The following is an 18,103-nucleotide window of genomic DNA, read 5'->3' as shown; positions in this document are numbered from 1 at the left end:
ATCTTTAAAAATATACACTCATAGGCAGGAGGACATTTTAGGGGAGTGCTGGGAGATCAGGGAGAGCAAGAGACTACAAAACCCATGTGGATTGGGCTGCAGGGCATGGGATTGCATGGGGGAGGAGTAGCTGTGCCTTCAGCCACAGCTTGCAGAGACAACACAGTCACAGACACTCACTTGCTATGTTTATTGCATGCAGAATGACCCAACTGGAAAACACTCTGTCTCTTCCCCCTTTCTGGGCATAGCCATGTCTAACCTACTGCCCCTGAAGTTCTCTCAATCAACCCCTCTCTGGGCTGATTAAGGAACAGCACCTGTGGACTGTGAGGATTCCTCCGTGGCAGGCCCACGACCACGTTTTCTTCCTTGCATGGCTGAGCTATGCTGGGAGGCAGATAGCTAAGACAGAAGAGTAGGCAGCCCTAAATGCTAGATGCACCTTTCCTGTGAGCCTGCTGCCTCTGTGGGGAGAGGTGTTCTGAAGGGATCAATTCCTGAAGGAACCAGCCCCAGCATGTGCCTTGGTCCATTCAATGCCTGAACCGTGAGAGCCTGGGGGAACGGCTCGCCTGGTGGTACCGCTGATACCCCTCCGATGCGGCCGGGAGCAGCAGGAGGTGGCTCAGAGAATCCTTCTGGCAGAGGGCCATGGCCTCCTTGTAATTTATCTTCTCTTTAGTGATAGGGTCAATCAGATCTTTTTCATAGTTGGACTCATCCTGGAGCCTATTGGCCAGGTTGCTCGTTATCATCCCTGTCTGGACAGCTTCCAGCACAGGGATGCGACCAGTTTTCTTGGGATCGATGAGCCCTCCAGTTAGATGCTGGACTTGCAGGTAGGGGAAAGCACTGTCCTTGGTCATCCAACCCTTCTGAACTGCTTCCCCCACAGACAGCCTCCTCTTGGTCACTGGGTCCTCAATGCCTGTGAAAGCTTTCTGGGCATTGAGCAGTCTCTGCATGTAGGTCCTGTCAATCAGCCCCCTCTCGATCGCCTTATGGACCGAGAACCGGTCCCTGGAAATGAGGTCTATGATGCCCCCCGTGGCAGCCTGGGCTTCTAGGATCTTCTGAGCTGTCATGGGATCGAGCAGCTTCTTCGCAACAGCAGTTTTGATGTTGTACTTGTTGTTGGTTGTGGTGTCATACACCCCGGCGATGGGGGATGTGTCATCACATATGCCCTTCTGTGAGGCTGGGGGGAAAAAGGTTTGGGTTTGGTGGGTGGTGGGTGATGTGAGAGGGGATTTGGAGATGATGGAGCCAATTGAGAGGGATGAGGGAGGCTTGGTTTCCCCAGCCACCAGCAAGGCAAATTCAGAGATGGGAATCTTGCCATCCCGGTACAACTGGTACTCCTCCTTTGTGATCCTCCTCAGCCTTAGTGCATCATCGATGGAATACTGCTTCCCACTTTTCTTGTCAAGGAGAAGTGAGACCTCCCCATTTGGGCCCAGGGTGGTGACTTCTTCCCAGTCACACTCCAGCTCTTGCAGCTGGATGTACTGGCCCCTGTCTATGATACCTCGCTTATAGGCTTCATAAGGGGACATGTCCTTCCCTGTGTCAGGGTCCAAGATAGAGATCTTGGTGGAGAGGTTCGTCTCTCTCATCTGGGTCTCATGATTGATTTCTTCACGGTTGACCTTTGACTGGAGATCCCGAATGAACCTCTCCTTGTTGTAGATCTGGTCCTTCTCCCTTAGGATGTCTGCCTCCAGCAGGGAAACCTCATGTTCCAGCTGCTTCTTCTTCTGCCTGTCATTCTTGGTCCGCTGGCTGAGCAGTTTGGATTCCTCCCGAAGGAAGAGGACTTTGTGCTGCTTCTGCCTCTCCAGCTCCCGCAGTTCACTCTCCAGGCTGGCTCTCTCCTGGATGGCCAGGTTCCTGGCTTTCTGCAGCTCCGTCTCTTCACGAGCCCATGTTCTCTTCATGCCTTCAGCTCTCTCGATTTTCTCCCGGAGCCGCCGTACCTCTTCTTCTGCCTTTTGCTTGGCTCCCCTCTCCCTGCTCAGCAGCTCCCAGATGCGTGCACGTTCACTCTCCAGTGCTCTGTCCTTTTCCACTCGGATCACCTCCTTGTAAATGGTCTTCTCCTGGGATTTAGTTTTCTGCAGGACATCAACTTGCACCTGCAGGTTCTTGCATTCCCTCTGCAAGCTCAGCACCTCCATCTTCTCCCGGTCTAGCTCCAAGCGCAGGTTGCTGGCAGACTGTTCCAGGACTGGATCCTTCTCCAGCTTCACCACTTCTTCCATAATGATCTTTTCTTGCACTGGGGCTGGGCTCTCCTCCAGCTCCTTTATTCTCAGTGTAATTTGTCTCATCTCCTTCTCCAGTGCAAGCCTCTTGCTTCGATCCTCCTGAAAGTTGAGCAGCTTCTCTTGCTCTTCCACCAGCACACGAACCTGCTGCACGTCGCGCTCCAGGCGACGCCTGTTGCTCACCTCCTCATCCAGACTGCGTCTCAGCCTGCTGTGCTCATCTCGGAGCTTTGGATCCTTTTGGGTCAGTATCACCTCTTGAACAACCACCTTCTCCTCCGGCTTTCGCCTCTCCAGTAGCATGTATTTATTCTGCAGGTCATAGATAGCATCCTCTGCAGCTCTCCTCTTCTGGGACATGTTACGCACCTCCTGACGCAGGCGATCTGCTTCTTTTTCCAAGAGGGGATCATTCTCATATCGGATGACTTCCTTGTTGACCAGCTTGGTTTCCACCTTGGATCTCTCCCTCCTCCATTCATCCCTTTCCCCCTGCAGCCTAATAAGCTGCTCCTGGGTCCTGCCGTTGGTGTTCACAAGCTCATTGAGCTGCTCTTTCAGCCTGTCAATTTCTCTGAGAATCTCCGGACTCTTTTCATGTTTCACCACCTCCTCTATGACCTCCTTAAACTCCACCTCTGGTTTTTGTGACCTGAGGACTTTGAGCTCTGCTAAGGCCTCTTCCACCTCACTGTCAATCTTTGTCCTTTTCAGAATGACTTCCTGCAGCTCCCTTTTCAGGTGTGCAATCTGCCTCTCTGTTTCAGGGTCCACCAAGAAGATCTCATTGACCCTCTCTTTCACCTCTATCCTGGGCTTTTGCTTCTCTGCGATGCTGTACTGGCTCTGCAGCTCTCCCAGCTCACCTGTCAGCATCAAGTTTTTGCTCCTCTCTTCTTCAATGAGAGTTTTAAGCTTGGAAGTCTCTTTCAATAACTCTGGGTCCTGCTCTACCTGTTTCACCTCCTTAACAATAATTTTGGGTTCTGCTGTTTCAATCAGTCTTTCCACCTCCTCAATCTTGTTCTTCACTTTCACTATCGCTTCTTCTGCAGACTTTCTTTTGAAGGATTCCTCATCAATTTGTAACTGCAAGGTCCTAACAGACTTCAGCATTTCTGGGTTTTTCTCCAGTTTGATGAGCTCCTTCACCACCACTTTCTCTCGGATGTTGGGCTGCTTTCGCTCCAGCATGTGCAGCTCCCTCTTGTGCTGCTCAAGTTCAGAAGCAGCAGCCAAGCTTTCCTGCTGGAGACGGTTGATCTCCTGACGAAGACTGGCTGCTTGGCCATCAAGGCTTGGATCCTTCTCAATTTTTGTGATCTCTTTGGTGAGGAGCTGGGCAGGAGCAACCTTCTTCTCGCTCTCCATCTGGGCAAGCTTACGGCTCATCACATCAATGTCTTCTTGCAGGCTCTGCCTCTTTTTGCCTTCCTCTTCAATCTGCTGTAGCATCCTAGACAGGTTGCTCTCCATCTGTGGGTCTCTGTAGTATTCAATAACCTCCTTTTCTTCCACTCTTTCAATGGGCTTCTGAGTTTTCAACATCAGCAGCTTGTTTCTGTGTTCCTCCAGGTCTTCCTCAATCCTGGTCACTTTCCTCCTTTCCTCCTCCAGCTGTGATTTCAACCCCTCAGATTCCCTGCTTGTTGTGGCTTTGTTTTCAGCTCTTTGGGTTTGCTCATGTACAGCTTCAATGTCCTCATGCACTTCCTTCTGCAAGGGAAAAAATAAAGAATTTTTTTAAAAGGCAGGAAAACCAAGTCATTATTTTAAGGTAACTCAGAGATCTTTTAAGTGACATGGCATGGTGGGGGACAAAACTGGCACAGAATCCTCTGGCAGTCTTCAAATAAGGCTGTTTGTAAATGGAAAGTGAGGACACAATCCCATCATCTCAAGGTGGGTCTTCCCCTTGACTTGAAGGTGCTGCAGCAGCCCACAAAGGTGCATTGTGCTGCCTTCTTGTATCTGCAGCCAAGGGAGAGAATCACAGCCAGTTCCCAGCTTAATCTCTTGTGCTCCCTGAATCCACTAAAAGTGGGATTCAGTCCCGAGAGCTTTCCTACAGGTGGTTCAAACCTTAGAGAGGTATAAAAATCCTATTGTTGTGAGGTGTTTCCAGAAGGTTGTGAGCACTGAATTCCACCACACCCACAAACAAATCTGAAATTCTCAGTCTGTGATTGTTGATTAGCTATGGCTAAGAGAACTGGATTTAAAAGCTCTAATCTTTTTTTTTTTTTTTTCCCAAGCATAAACTACAGCTTCAGTAATGAGCTGAGGGTCCCCAGAGGTGATAAGACTCACAACCCAAGATCAGTGTCAGTGAAACTGTGCTTTCTTTTGTTCTTTTTCTCAGAAGGGTTTCTACTCCTGTCCCTCCTCACACCTGGATATGGAGACTCAGGAAGGGGTGGGGGAGCCCCAGGCTGACCAGATTTGAACCCCAATCTAGAGCACCCCAATCTTGCAGTGAGCTGTTAGCTGGTACCTTCTCAATGATCTTCTTGGCAAACTCCAGCCGGCTGAGCTGCTGTTTATTTTCTGCTACCAGCTCCATGTAGAGCTTGGTGACATCATTTTCCTGCAAAAGACAGAGCAGTGAGAGCCTTGTGCCCTCACCCAGACACAGCTCCGTTGTGTGACAGACTCTGCCACATCTTCACCTGGACCAATTTTGTGTATGGCACAGATCAAGGGATGAGTGTCTTCCCATCTGACTCTTTAGAGAGACACAGAGTCTAAAGATTCATGCAGCTCCTGTCCCTGTTATTTGAATGCTTGTTAGATGCCTGCAGGTCTACACAGGGTCCAGTCTTCCAAATTCACAGATGGAGGGCAGCTGGCAAAAGCCTCAAGGTGACACAGGGTGTAACTGGGAACAGCACAGGGAAGCTCTGGCTCCTTCCTCTCCCCACAAACCTACCCTGTAAATTTTATATTCATACACAATATGGTGAGGAGGCAACATCAGCAATCTCAACCAAGCTGCCAGGCACAACCCTAATTCAGGATCTCACATGCTGCTTTGCCCCAGGAACAAAGAGATCCCTGAGGACTCTGACTCTGGGATTAGGACCATAGTCAGTGGTAGCTGTAAGAGTGGATTAAGGCCTTGCACAGGACATTGGGGCATGGGTAATGAGCTGGACAATGGTTTCCATGCCTTCATCTTAACATTTTACCTGGGCCTGGATGCTTTCCTGCAGGGGGGTCACACGCAGCCTCTTTGCAACAGAGTCAGTCAGGGAAGGGTCCAGAGAAGAGCTGTACTTGCCTGCTTCAAGTTCATAGTCCTGTTCAGACCAGACACATGAGAATCAGGTGGGATCTCTTGGGTGAAATGCTAAGGAAGTAATAAATGGGAAAACCCCTCCTTACATTGAGCGTGGACTGCACGTTCTGGGACAGCCTGATCAGGGCGTTCTTTTCAGGCTCCTTGCTCTGGATCTCCTCCACCAGCCTCTGCAGGAGACACACGTGGTGTTAAGGACACACTGAAATCCAGCTGTCCAGTAATACACTTGCAGCCTAGAGATTTAGCTCAGCTGAGGGAATGGTGGGAACAGGAAAACATTTAGGAAGAGTCTCAAGGGTTTTAGGGTGTCTCAGCAGTGCTATAAACTTGCCCAGGACCTCCCACGCTGATTTATCACAAGTAAGATAAATAGCACACAACACATAGACCTCCACAACTCCTTGTCTGAGCTAGTAAGCTTAGAGTCTACTCAAGTAGAGAAAAAAGGAGGACTTGGATGCAACATCTCAGCCTAAGGTGCAATATTTCAGCATCTGAAACTGTCCTCTCCATGGAGAAGATTTCAGCCTGGAGGTGACTGGCACAGATGATGACACCAGCACTGTAGATAAACCCAGCAAGGTGAGATACACCAGGGAACACCATCCATGGGCTGCAATCTTCCCTAGTTCATTCACTGTGATGGGGGAGCACAGAACTAGGAGTTGGCTGGTACTATTTTGCATGTGTTGTTCACAAGCAAATTGTCCCATCCCTGTAAAGTTACAGGCTGTTCTTGCCCTGGAACACACCTTCTGTGCTTGCAGCTTGTAATTGATCTGGCTTGGCCCATCAGTGGTCTTCACTTGGTGCTTGGGTAGGTTGTTCATCCAGAACATCAGGTTCTCATTGGAGTTTTGAAACTGCTGGTAGGTGAGGCTGATGTTTCTGAGGGTCTTCTCTCTGTACAGCACAAAAGTGGACAGGAACACTAAGGGGAAGGGCAAAGATTCGTGTGCAAATTCCTAGGAAGATGAAAGGTGAAAACATCACCAAAACAAAACACCAAGATAACAAAAACGAGGGGGTGACAACCAATGGCTGAGTGGGGAGCACAACTCTGGAAGCTCAAAGCCTTGTGCTGTGAACAGGAAGGTGGCAGCTACACAGAAGGACACACCTGGTCCTCAGTATTACAGGACCGTGGTCAGGATCAGGGTCCCACAATGAAGAGCACACTGAGGGGTCTGACCCCTGCCCCAGTCCACCTTAGCTAAGAGGAGCAGAGATGACCCCACAGGTCCTCACCGCTGGTCCAGCTGGTCAGCCACGGCGTGGTAGCGATCGTTGAGGAGCTGCACCTCCCTCTTCTGCCGGGGCAGGTCAGGGCAGTACTCCTGGAAGTTGTTCTGCACAGCACTGCAGCTGTGCTCAGCATCCTTGAGGCCCCTGTTCAGCTTCAGCACACAGTCCTCCTGGGCCACCAGGTCATGCCTCATCTTCTGCAGGGGAGAAAAAAAGACACCTTGTGTTTGCAACAGTCAGAGCAGCACCCAAACACCCTCCTGAAAGTGTCACTGACTGGGCAGCACTGGGGGCTGGTCAGGCTCTCCGAGTGACATGCAAGGTGGAAGAGGTGAGGCTTATTCACCAAGGAAGCTGGGATGTGAGGTGTCTTAGACAGTGCACTGAGAAGTTTGGGGGAAGGCAAAACATCAGGTCACTGTGGGTGTCAGGGATGGGGTAAGAAGATTTGGAGCAGGAAAGATTAGGGATAGGTGTGAGGCAGAGCAACAGAGATTAGATGCTGAGGGGGTCATGATGTATTTTAGGGATTTCAAATGGAGGAGCAGAGAGACAGAGTGTTTTGCTGTCCAGTGAGAGCAGGTCAGTCTGCAACACCAATATTAAATCTTCAAGGGACAAGTCCTCAAAAAGGCTTCATCACTGGTGCCTCAAGGTGCTCAAATAAATCCAGCTCCTCCCACATTGCTTCCTGAGCTCAGGGATCTCCCATTCTTAATGAGAAGCCTGATGTTCCCCTACCTGCAGGTCATTGGCCCGATCCTGCAGGGCGTTGGGGGATGCAGGGATGATGCTATCTTGAGCCAGCTTGGCCTCAAATGTACTGACAATCTTGTCTGTGTTCTCAATCTGAGTCTCCAGGTTCAGGGCAGCCTTAGCCCTGGGAAAGGGGAAAATGAAGGACAAGGTTAACTACAGATACATAGTTCTTCTTCCTTTCTCCCTTTGATGTTTAAACTTACTTAAAATTAGAGCTTCTGCAACATGTCAGAGAACGAGCAACGGGCACTCACACCCCTGTTATGCTGCTCACAAGTCAGATACGTTGCAGTTCACCACACAGATCTGGGACACACACCCACTGTGGTGGATTTTCCATGATGGGGGGAATCTACTCACAAATTACACACAGGTACTCCTTCAGAGGCGCCTTTGATGATGGGTGGGAGGTTTCCAACCTGTGCTGGACCTCAGCCAACACTCATACAGATCAAAAGCATTTTCTGTCATGCTTCTGTGTTGGCACACCTGTGCAAAGACACTTCCTTCCCTCATCCCCATCACTCACTTCTCGTTGTACAGGCTGGAGAGCATATTGACATCGTTGTACTTGCTCCTGAGGGCATTCAGTGTGACAGGGAGCTGGGAAGCTGAGGTGCTGGTGGGTTTCTTGGAAAGGTAGGTCTCACACTCCTTCTGCAAGGCATCCTTGGCTGCCCCCAGGTTCTCAAGTTTCTTTGTTGTTTCCTGGCATACCAGATGGAAGCACAGTCACCCAACACAGCCATAGCAGTGCTGCTGTGGAAATGTGTTTCCCTCAGGGGCGGATTTGGCTGTGGGGCTCAGGGTGTGGTGCCCCTCTCATAAGGAGCTGCCCCTTGGGGCACAGCCCCATCCAGACTGTGGTTGTCTGGCAGTGGCGGGGTGTGGGAAAGGCATCCACATAGACAGAGATGGAAAAAACCTACCTGCCTGAGCCCATCCTGCTGCCAGAGCCGGATAAATACCCACAGATGGAGATGGAACAAGCTGAAATACTGCAAACCCAGACCTTGACCCAGAGGAAAGGAGCAGGGCTCCAGGGCACTGCCTCTTTTCCTGTCTCACTGACATTTACAAGTCTGTACACGCCATCAGGTGAGACAAAGCTGGCCCTTGAATTAATTCCTTTTATCTCTTAGACTCTTTGTTACAGACTTGAGAGTGTGGGGTGACAGCATTCCCAAGTCAGGCACCTGGACCACAGCACTGAAATGAATGGACCCTCTTGCTCCAGAGCCAAGGGAACAGCCTGCATTTCCCCAGGGTTTCATTTAGTCCCATTTCCAGGGTTCAAGCCAGCCTGAGACCCTTGAAATTGCAGCATGGTTTTCTCCTTTGGAGCACCAGCTGTCATCTCCTGAGTTATTTCCATATCATCCTGCTTTGGGCCAAGGACACGGTGCTACCAAACTGCTCCTGCTTCAACTCACCTGCTGCTGGTTGATCCTCCTGCCAAGGTCATCTGTAGGGTCGCTGTAATTCACAGGAGACCTCACTCTGGTCAAGACCTCCTTCTCTACCTGGACTAAGTCCTTGCCAACACGATCCAGACTACTGAGGAGTCGGTCAGCTTGGGGATCATCCTGGACTGCTGGAGGGCTCCTGGACAGAGCTGCAGTGAGACATATCTTAGGTTAATCCCCAGGTTTTCACTCTGCCATGGTGAGCCACAGCTCCAAAGGAGAGACAAAGCCAAGTGCTGCCATGCAGACACATTCCTTCTCAGCTTTGCTGGGAGCCTTTGAACTACAGCTGTGGGAATAACACAGATAACCCAGAGTTGGAATTTAGCCATGGCTGCCTACTCATCCCACAGCCCCCAGCTAGGGAAGAGAACTGCAAGAGACCCAGATTACAAAGCAGGTTTAATTAAGGTTTCTGGATAGGCACATCCCCCTGAAATCCTAAATACCCTCCAGCTGTTGATGGAGCTGGAAGTCAATCTCAGAGGCTTGAGTAGGGCAGCAGACTTTGAGTGAATTGCTGAGACAGGAGTCAGGTTTTCTTGCCAGCTGTTTGCCAGGAGGAGAAGGCATCCTCCCACAGGGACCTCTGCAGGTGTCTGTGTGTGAGCTGCAGGTGCCTCTGCCCGCCCTGGGTGGGTGCTCTGGAAACAGAGAGGGTTGGACTGTCCAGGTGACAAACCTTGCTGGCTGGGCTGGATCTGCTCCTTTTGGCTGCGTCTCAGGGTGCTCTGAACCGCTGCTCGCTTCTGCTTCACCGTGTTCAGCTCCCCTTCCAACCTGTGAGCAGAGAGGGGCATCATCAGCCAGGAAGGGACACAGCACTGACAGAGCCCTGCACAGCAGCAGCAGCTCCATGGCTGTGCTGGGGACATGTCCCCAAAGGCAAGGGAAGGTGTCTTCACAGGCTGGGAGCCTGCAGCCTGTTGTACTCAGAGATATCCCTCAGGAAAGAGAACAGCAGCAAGAGCAGCTGGTTGGTTTGAGCAGCTGACTTCTTTCAAGGAAGCCAGTGTTCCCAACTCTCAGCAGAAGCTTTCAAAGCTGGAAATTTATTTCATGTGGCTGCAGTACTTTGCAGCCTTACAGGCAACAAGTGCAAGTGGCTGCTGCACTAGAAATGCCACATCTCACTTGTAAGGTTGGTTCCTGCCAAATGAAACTAGGGCTGGGATCTGCCAGAGCTGGAAGGACCAAAAGATATTTCTGAAACCAGAAGGAGGGGGAACAGGAGGGACCAGGCCAGTTCTCATCCCTGCTGTGGACTGTTCCAGCTAAACACTGTGTGTTAAAACCAGCAGTTCCCAGCTTGCCTGGCTGCTGTCAGATGAGAGCTGTTCCTCTGTGCAGAGGAACTGAATTTCTGTTTTAAAGCATTCATGAAACCCATTAATCCAAAGGATTCAATAATCTGGGATGTGTGAAGAGGGTTACACACTGAGGAACACAACGAAGCAATCACACCCGTGGCACTGGGCACCCAAGCTCCCACTTTGGGCATGCCTGCATAGCTCTGAGTCTGGGCTGTGGGACACTTGAGCAGCACTGATTTACCCAAATGCCTGAGGCCATGATTAAAAAGGCAATGCCAGCCTCCCTGCAGCACCACCCCATCCTGTGGGAACTGCAGGAGCTGACTGAGTAGGCAGGCAGCAAACCTACATAGAGGCTCAAGAAGCATTGCTCAGTCTCCAGCTGGGGCTGGCTGAGAGCAGATACCACAGATAACTCTGTCCTGTTTGGCAAGTCCCAAGCTCCAGACTGATTCTGCAATGAATTTAGTCAAACCTATGCAAGTCACATGTTTGGGTGAAGAAATCAAGCCAGAAAACTCATTGAGAGTGAGGTCTGCATTGTGTGCAGGGATGTTGAGGAATGGTGTACTGCTGGATGAGACACCTGGGTGTGAAGAAAAATCCTTCTCCAGGAGGGATTTAGTTCCAGATAGTTGAGAGGCCTGTCCCCAGCTGCAGTTTCTCTGCAGTCAGGTTATGATCCAAGAGAGTCTGAATGCCTCTCTGGGTCAGAGTCTCTGCTGCACACTCACCTATTGATCTTGTCTATGGACTCAGGGTCAGGAGGAGGGATGGAGAAACAAGCAGAAGGTGCCTCCTGGACCACACCAGTGCTGCTCTGGACCACCCACATCTCTGGGTTACTGTTGTCCTTCAGAGTGTACTTGTCCCCTCTGGTCAGCTGCACCTGGGAGAGGACACAAAACCCAGTGAAAAGCTTGGCTTTCTGGCCCTAAGACAGTTCCTCACACCATGGAGCCAAGATCTGGAGCAACCAGAGAAGAATCCAGTTCTCTGTCCCTTCTGAGGGTGCTGCTGGCTCTCACCTCCCCAGCATCCCAGTCACAGAGGGTGTCCAGGGTGAGGGGCTCAGAGGGACGTGTCCTGCGCAGTTTCAGTGGGCTGATCTCTTTGCTCCTTCTCTTCAGGTCAGTGATGCTCTTCTCTGCCTGCTTCAACACCTTCTCCTCGTTCTTGACAAAACAGGGGAGACAGTGGTTGTGACCAGGTGTGGGTAAGAAGGAAGGGGAGGGTCACACTACAGCAGGTGTACTGGGACCAATTATCTGTCCTTGTGGGGTGGAGCTGGGAGTTTCTCCATTCTTGATCCCTCCATTCCCTTCTTCCCCTTTCCATTGCTCTCCTCAGTTTCCTTTGCTCACAGATCTGCTGTTGAGGACACAGCCTGGGCTAACCTTAGGTGAACCCACACTTTCATATAAAATATCCTGAAGATGTTTTCTTTTTCAGAAATGGAACACCTGCCAAGAGGTGGCTGCATTCCAGTGTCAGAAAGTACCAAGATTCCAGCAGCTCCTGAGAGCGACATGTGTTGCGTACTTGGGAAGACACCATGGTGAATGTGTCTCCTCTCTCTCTCTCCAGGGCAAATCTTCCTTTTCTATCTCCATCTCACCCCTGAGGTCAGATTTCTTTATTCCCTCCCTTGCCCTTGGCTCATGAGGGTGATGAGGAGATGGGAGGATCTTTCCCTGCTTGGATGCCAGTGGCTCACACTCTCCAGGCCCTCTAATTAGTGTCTTATGTTAGGGACAACACATGGCTTCTCCCCACACTTCTCCTTCACTCTGATGGTGACCTGGGGCTTGGCTGTGTGTCACTGGTGGGGACAGGGCCATCTCAGAGCAGTGTGGATCTTCTGGGCTTCCCCCTCCCCAGCACAGAGCTGGGCTGAGCTATCCCTGTAGGATTATTCACCCACCTCTTCCCCTTCACCTTTGTCAACTACTGGGGAGTTTTAACTTAGAATTTGCCCTGAGGTCTGGCTGGTGCCACCAGCCCTGAAGGCCTCACCTCCATCTGAAGCAGCAGATCTGACACCACCCCGGGGCTGTCTTTGTTGAACTTGCTGTATTTGGTGTCCAGGTCAGAGCTCATCTTCTTCAGGGAGCAACTCACAGCCTCAGCATCATCCTGGAACTGGAGGTGTGGCCAGGGAAACAGTCAGGCATGGAGGAACATTACTGTCTCCAAGTCCTGTGGGGTCTCTCAGTTCCCAGCACCTCTAAAAGATGATATTTTGAGGGGTGTTTCCCCAAAATACCTTTACTAGGTGTAAGCCAAGGGACTCCCATCCTCACCTCTTCGCTGTCTCTCTTCCCAGCCTACCCACTCTGGCCTGACCTGCAGAGCCACAGCCCCTGAATTTGCTTTTTACCTTCTTATAGCTCTCCACAGTTTTCAGTTGGCTCTCCTGGCAAATGCAGAGATTCAGGAAATTCTGCCACTCATTCTTCAAAGCTTCCTGGTGAGCCTGTGGTGGGACAGAACACATCTCAGTGGGTTCCAGCTTGTCCTGCCTCCCTCACCTCAGGTCTCCTTTCCTCAGAAATCGTAGAGATCAGAGGAAGAGCAGAGACAAAGCTGTGCCAAGCACTGCCTGATGCTGAGCCTGAGTGAGGACACCCCATGAAAAGGACCTGGCTCACACAGAGCCACCATCACTCCTCAAGTGGTCTCAGCTCCAGTGGTGTTGGAGACTGAGAGCCCACCTTAGCCTGGCACTGGACCTGCAGGCTTGGAAATACAGCTTTGGAGGCTGGGGGATGCTTTCACTTGGGAGAAGTCACAGCATGTCAAAGCTGGAACTTCCTAACAGTGTGAGGGTGGCTGCACTGATGTGTGTGAGCATCTGAGTGGGAGCTATTCCTAGCACACACATGTTAGCCTCTATCTCCTGGAAATTTTGGAAAGGGTGAAAACCCTGCACTTCCCTCAGGTTCACTGTAGGGCTGGAGCAGGCAGAAAGATGCTGCAGTGCAGCCAGTGCAGTGTGGAAGAGTAAATAACTGCAGGGAGAGGTGAAGGAGTCCCCTCTGACCCTCCACCTGAGGCACAGAAGCACTCTCATTCTCCCACAGGGCTGGGGAAGAGACCCCCTCTCCCTACCTGGATAGGTTTGATGGCTGGGTGCTTCAGCTCAATCATCCTGTCCCCATCATCCTGAAGGTGGTTCACAAACTCCTCCTGGCTGAGCAGCTCATTGGACTTGAAATCCTGGAGGGGAAAAGAAACTTTCTGCCCTTGGGAGCATGCAGGGAGCACAGAGTGGTCTCCTGGGGCACCAAACGTAACAGAGATAAGGCTCCCAAAGCACAGACATCCTTGTTTGTTGGGGTTTTTTTTAAAAACAGAAGGGGCTAGGCAGAGCTAAAACAAATTAGACACATTTGGGCCTCAGAAAGGATCAAGACATTAATTCAAAGAGCATTTTCCTAAGCAACTATCCCTCTCATTTTCTGTGTCCCAGCACATGGCAGTCACTGGGTGTTGTACTGCGGCCATTGAGGCTGTTGTGGCACTGAGCCCTTCCCTTCTCTCTGGCCATGGAAAGCCTCCCTGACAGCTCTGCAGTGTATGACCCCACCTGCCTGCTCAGGGGCCTGGAGGGGTCTCACAGAGCAGCTCATTCCTAATTCCAGCGTGGACCCGGGGGTCTGTTCCTCCTCTGTTTTGGAAAGCCTCTCTCTCAGGGCTGGTGGTGGGTGTGCAGGAGGCTGGGGTGCACCCTTCAGATGCCATGTGCCAGTCTTGGGCAGCCTTTCATGGCCAGGACACGCTGCCACCCCGCAGGACTCACCTCGTACTCCCGGCGCACGCTCTGGACATCCAGAATTTGGTCACTCCAGTCCTGCTTCAGGATCTTGGTCTGCTGCTCTGTCAGGTAGCCCAACTCCTTGGTGCAGCCCTGGAGGTGGTGGTAGAGGCTGCCAAGGCTCTGCCCTCGCCAGATGGAAGCTTTCTGCCCACACACAGGACGGAGACAGGGTCAGTGTTCAGCCTGGGGAGTCCTTTTCCAGAGAAACCTGCCACCACTGGCTCCTATCTGATGGGGTTGCTGTTCCCCTTTCCCTCCTCATAGACAAGATATGTTTGTCTAACCAGAATCCCAGGTGTGAGCTGGTACCGGGGCAGTCTCAGAGCTGGCCCAGTTCTGCTGTATTTCTCACAAATCCCATTTTCAGCGTCAACTTTCATGGGCCCAGCTGGGTAAAACCCAAGATGTTCTTCCTGGCCACCTCCTTTGCTCTGGAGCCCTTGTTATGGATCAGGGCAAGCCTCCACATTTCCAATCCTGATTTGGAACAGTGTGGGCAGGTTTTCCTGGTGCCTTCTGGTGCCTGTGCTCATGGACACAGAGGAAACTGCAGATCCATGACCCATGAAGAGGAGAGAGATGGATCTCACCCTCAGCATTACCCTGAGGACAGCAAGAGTTCTTTCAATTTATACCTATCCCAAAGAGGGAAGAAAATGGGGAAATGATATGAGGGACACAACTTTACTTTGCAAGCCCAGGGTTAGCTCCTGTTCTGAACTGAGCTTTCCCTGCTCATCAGGGATGGTGTTAGTCTGCTGTAAGACCCCATCTGCTCAGAAAACCACCAAGAACTTACCAGCAAGTCCTTGTACTGGCTTTTTAAATCTGCCACATCCTGGGTTACAACACAGCCAAGACCAAGGCGGTGAACAAAACAAAACAAAACAAAAGATAAAGAAAAGCTGTTAGCAAAATCTGTGGTGAATGCTGATGAACCAATTTATGGAATATTCTTTAGAAACCATCCAGGAGCCACCTCCCTGGCCCTCTCTGCAGAACAAGGGTGGGCATTCACCATGTGGAGGAGCAGATGGGACAGACACGAGCAGAGCCTGCAGGGTCCCCAGTGGGGTGACAGGAACAAGGAGGGGACAGAGGGTGCCTTACCCCGGAGCGGAGGTTCTTGATCTGGAGCCCATAGGCTTCGATCTCCTTCTGGAGGATGTTGTGCTCAGCTATTTGCTTTTCCAGCTCCGACATGCCAGGGCCATACTGTCCTGCATTGACTTGTTTCTGTGCAAAAGGAGTCAGGGCAGACACCAAAGCAAAAGGCTTCATTTCAGGGAGAAACCCCAGGCAGAGCTGGCAGGGCATGAAAAGATCTGGTATCTCACAGGGGATTTTTTTTGTTCTTTCCCATTATTGCATTTGGTTGCTATTTCCCCAGCCATACACAGGGGCAAAGATAACCAGACCAGCTCTGGGCTACAGACCTGAGCTGAGCCAGCCCCCTGCCCATGGTGACATGGATGGGATGCACTTAATTACTATCCAGCTTTCAGGGGAAGCCAAATTGGCTCCAATCTGGGCAGTCCACATACCCAAACCTTGCAGTGTGAAACCTGAAAGGTAGGGCTGTAAAATCCTAGGAGACTTCATGTTCTCCATCCTTCCATCCCACAGCAGGACTCTCTACCTGACCCCCCTCTGGTAACTCTTAATCTGAAGAGGTTAATTCAGAGGGTTCTCCAGAGGGTTTTAAGAGGTAGAAGGAGAGTCTTTCTTCCACCCAGAGCCACTGAATTATTCCCACCACCTCCAACATCCCTGCATTATGCTGAGCATGCAGTGGCTGGCACAGCCTTACAGACAACAGCAAACATTATCTGGCCTGGTAGGAGATGGGAGATAACATCCAAACCCAGCTGCTGTTACCATCTTTTGGTCCAGGATCCTGGCCCAGTCCACCCTGGGCCCCACCTCGGGGACGTTCAGCTGCTCGTAGAGGGCACGGTACTCGGCACAGAGCTGTGTCACACGGTCATGGAGCTGCTGGATGCTGCCAGGGACAAAGGCACAGGTCCCTGTGTCACTCGGGAAGCACGAGAACCAAGGTGGGCCTTGAGGAGTCCAAATTTCACTTGCAAGACCCAGGGAACTTTGCTGTCCCTTTGTGGCACTGGTGTCCTTCAGCAGTGTCCTGCTGTTCTCCATCTTCAGGGATGTCTCAGGAATTAATGCCCAGGAGGATGCTGCAGGGAAGTCAGGGCTGTCCCTTCCCAGCTAGGAAACTTCCCTCCTGATTTCTACACAGAAGGGATGGAAGTGAAGGGGAGAAAAGCACCAGGAGCAAACTAAAGCTGTTCTCCCACTCCAACCTCCACCTCTGACTCTGTGTTTGCCCCAAATTAAAGGTATTTTTAAGGAAGGCAGAGGAAAGGGGGATTTGCCCTGAGAGTGGAGCCGCATTTTAGCTCTGGATTTTTCTAGTGCCTTTCATAAGGGCTCCCAAAAGACTGGGGTCTCTTGGGCAATTGCTCTGGCATCCCCTCTGTATACCAATTTTTTTAAAATAATTTGGCAGAAAAGATTATTTTAAGGCTAAACTCTGTGGGAAGAAGAGTGAAACTACCATTCCTGGCAAGGGCTGGAGTTCATTCTATGTCCTGAGGAGGTTCCCAATAGCTCAGTGCCCTCATCACACCAGTCTCTCCACTGTACTCACTCTTTCTCTATCTCAGGAGCCTGTGGGTGTTTCAGCCTCTTGGCACGGTCCACATCCAGGAAAAGATCTTTCAACAGGGTCTCAGCTTCCTTCAAGTTCCTGGCATTCTCTGTCTGGAACTCAAAAGCCTTGTTCTTCTGGTGATTGTTGGAATCCTGGAGGCCAGGTAGACAGAAGAAAAAGCCTTTTTGGACCACACGTTCCTCACAACACTGTCCTTGGCCAACACAGAGGTTCTGGATCCTCCACACAGCTACCACAGAGGAGCCCTGGTGCTCAGCCTCCTGCTCCAGCTCCCTCCCTGCCAGGGGTTCTGTGGTCAGACTGGCAGCTCAGGGCTGCTGGGAGGCACAGGGCTGTGCTGCCATAGCCGAGACAGCCTTGGCTGTGCAAAGCCTGAGGCACAGAGCAGAAAGAATCTGAGAGGCCTCGGGATGCAGCCCCAGGGGTTGGGAGGCTTTTTGGGGTGTCTGTTCCTCCCCAGCCCCGAGTCAGCCCCCAAACCTGCACCAGCAGGCACAGAGCAGACACCTGACCTGCTGTCCTAGACACTGAATTTCTAGGCAAAGCCTTTCACCTTCCACCACCCTTGCCACAGCTGACCTGCTTGAGTCTGGACTGAGTCTCCAGGATGTCCTTCTCCACCTGGTCAGCATTTGTCTGCATGCGGGAGATGAGCACGGCCAGCTCGTTTGTGGAGGACCTGAGGGAGGGAACAGCGAAGCAGATGGGTGGGAAAAGCAAAACTCACCCCCTCCATCACTGCCCAGGACCTGCCCCAGGCCTGATTCTTCAGCCCTTTCGCCTCTGATTCTGTCAAGAAAGAGTCTGAGCTGTGGTCAAGGACACACACAGTACAACACCCAGCCCATCTGCACAACTCCTCACTGCAGATGCTCAAAACTTTGTGTGGATTCAGAAAAACATCAGAGGAGGGAAAACAACAGTGGGGGGGGAAAGGGAAAAAACTGTTGTAGGATTCCCCAAGGCATCAAAACCACATCTGGAGTGGGAAGACCTGAAGCCAGAGATGGCTGGAGGCCAGGGGAGCACCCTGCAGAGACAGCACAACATGCTCACCCTGTTTGGAGGGGCTTCCCTGGGTGCCTGCCCTTGGCTGCTGGCACAGCTGGCCCTTCAGCCTGACCCAGAGCTGCCATCCTTCCATGTGAAGCTCTCCACAGCTGGACCCAGTGAGACACTGGAGAGCCCAGTGCCACCCCGAGACTGGGCTGCAGGGGACAAGGACTTGCTATGCAGA

At 51.5% G+C, this 18,103-nt stretch overlaps 1 protein-coding gene across 1 annotated transcript; it reads right to left on the bottom strand.

Annotated features, from left to right (window-relative positions):
* Positions 1-239: 239 nt before the first annotated feature.
* EVPL (envoplakin) lies at positions 240-17,538 on the bottom strand. Its single transcript, XM_062506038.1, has 21 exons — positions 17,446-17,538; positions 16,843-16,997; positions 16,053-16,176; positions 15,285-15,410; positions 14,974-15,012; positions 14,157-14,318; positions 13,466-13,573; positions 12,735-12,830; positions 12,371-12,496; positions 11,383-11,529; positions 11,089-11,243; positions 9,724-9,821; positions 9,009-9,190; positions 8,105-8,283; positions 7,558-7,696; positions 6,820-7,013; positions 6,324-6,474; positions 5,655-5,738; positions 5,459-5,569; positions 4,765-4,857; positions 240-3,986 (listed from the first exon to the last, which is right to left on the bottom strand). Exons 1-21 carry the CDS (start codon positions 17,506-17,508, stop codon positions 537-539), a joined length of 5,982 nt encoding a protein of 1,993 aa, XP_062362022.1. The 5' UTR covers positions 17,509-17,538; the 3' UTR covers positions 240-536.
* Between the last annotated feature and the right edge of the window lie 565 nt (positions 17,539-18,103).

This window comes from Cinclus cinclus, chromosome 20, assembly GCF_963662255.1.
Source record: "Cinclus cinclus chromosome 20, bCinCin1.1, whole genome shotgun sequence".
Lineage (NCBI taxonomy): Eukaryota > Metazoa > Chordata > Aves > Passeriformes > Cinclidae > Cinclus > Cinclus cinclus.
The sequence above is the reverse complement of the archived record's forward strand: the minus strand, read 5'-3'. Positions and strand labels throughout refer to the sequence as shown.

Coding starts and splice junctions, on each gene's coding strand:
- EVPL (XM_062506038.1), bottom strand. CDS start 17,508: ATGCAGACAAATGCTGACCAGGTGGAGAAGGACATCCTGGAGACTCAG. Junction 9,191..9,723: donor GATCCAGCCCAGCCAGCAAG/GTTTGTCACCTG, acceptor GTCTCACTGCAG/CTCTGTCCAGGAGCCCTCCA. Junction 5,570..5,654: donor ACGTGCAGTCCACGCTCAAT/GTAAGGAGGGGT, acceptor TGGTCTGAACAG/GACTATGAACTTGAAGCAGG.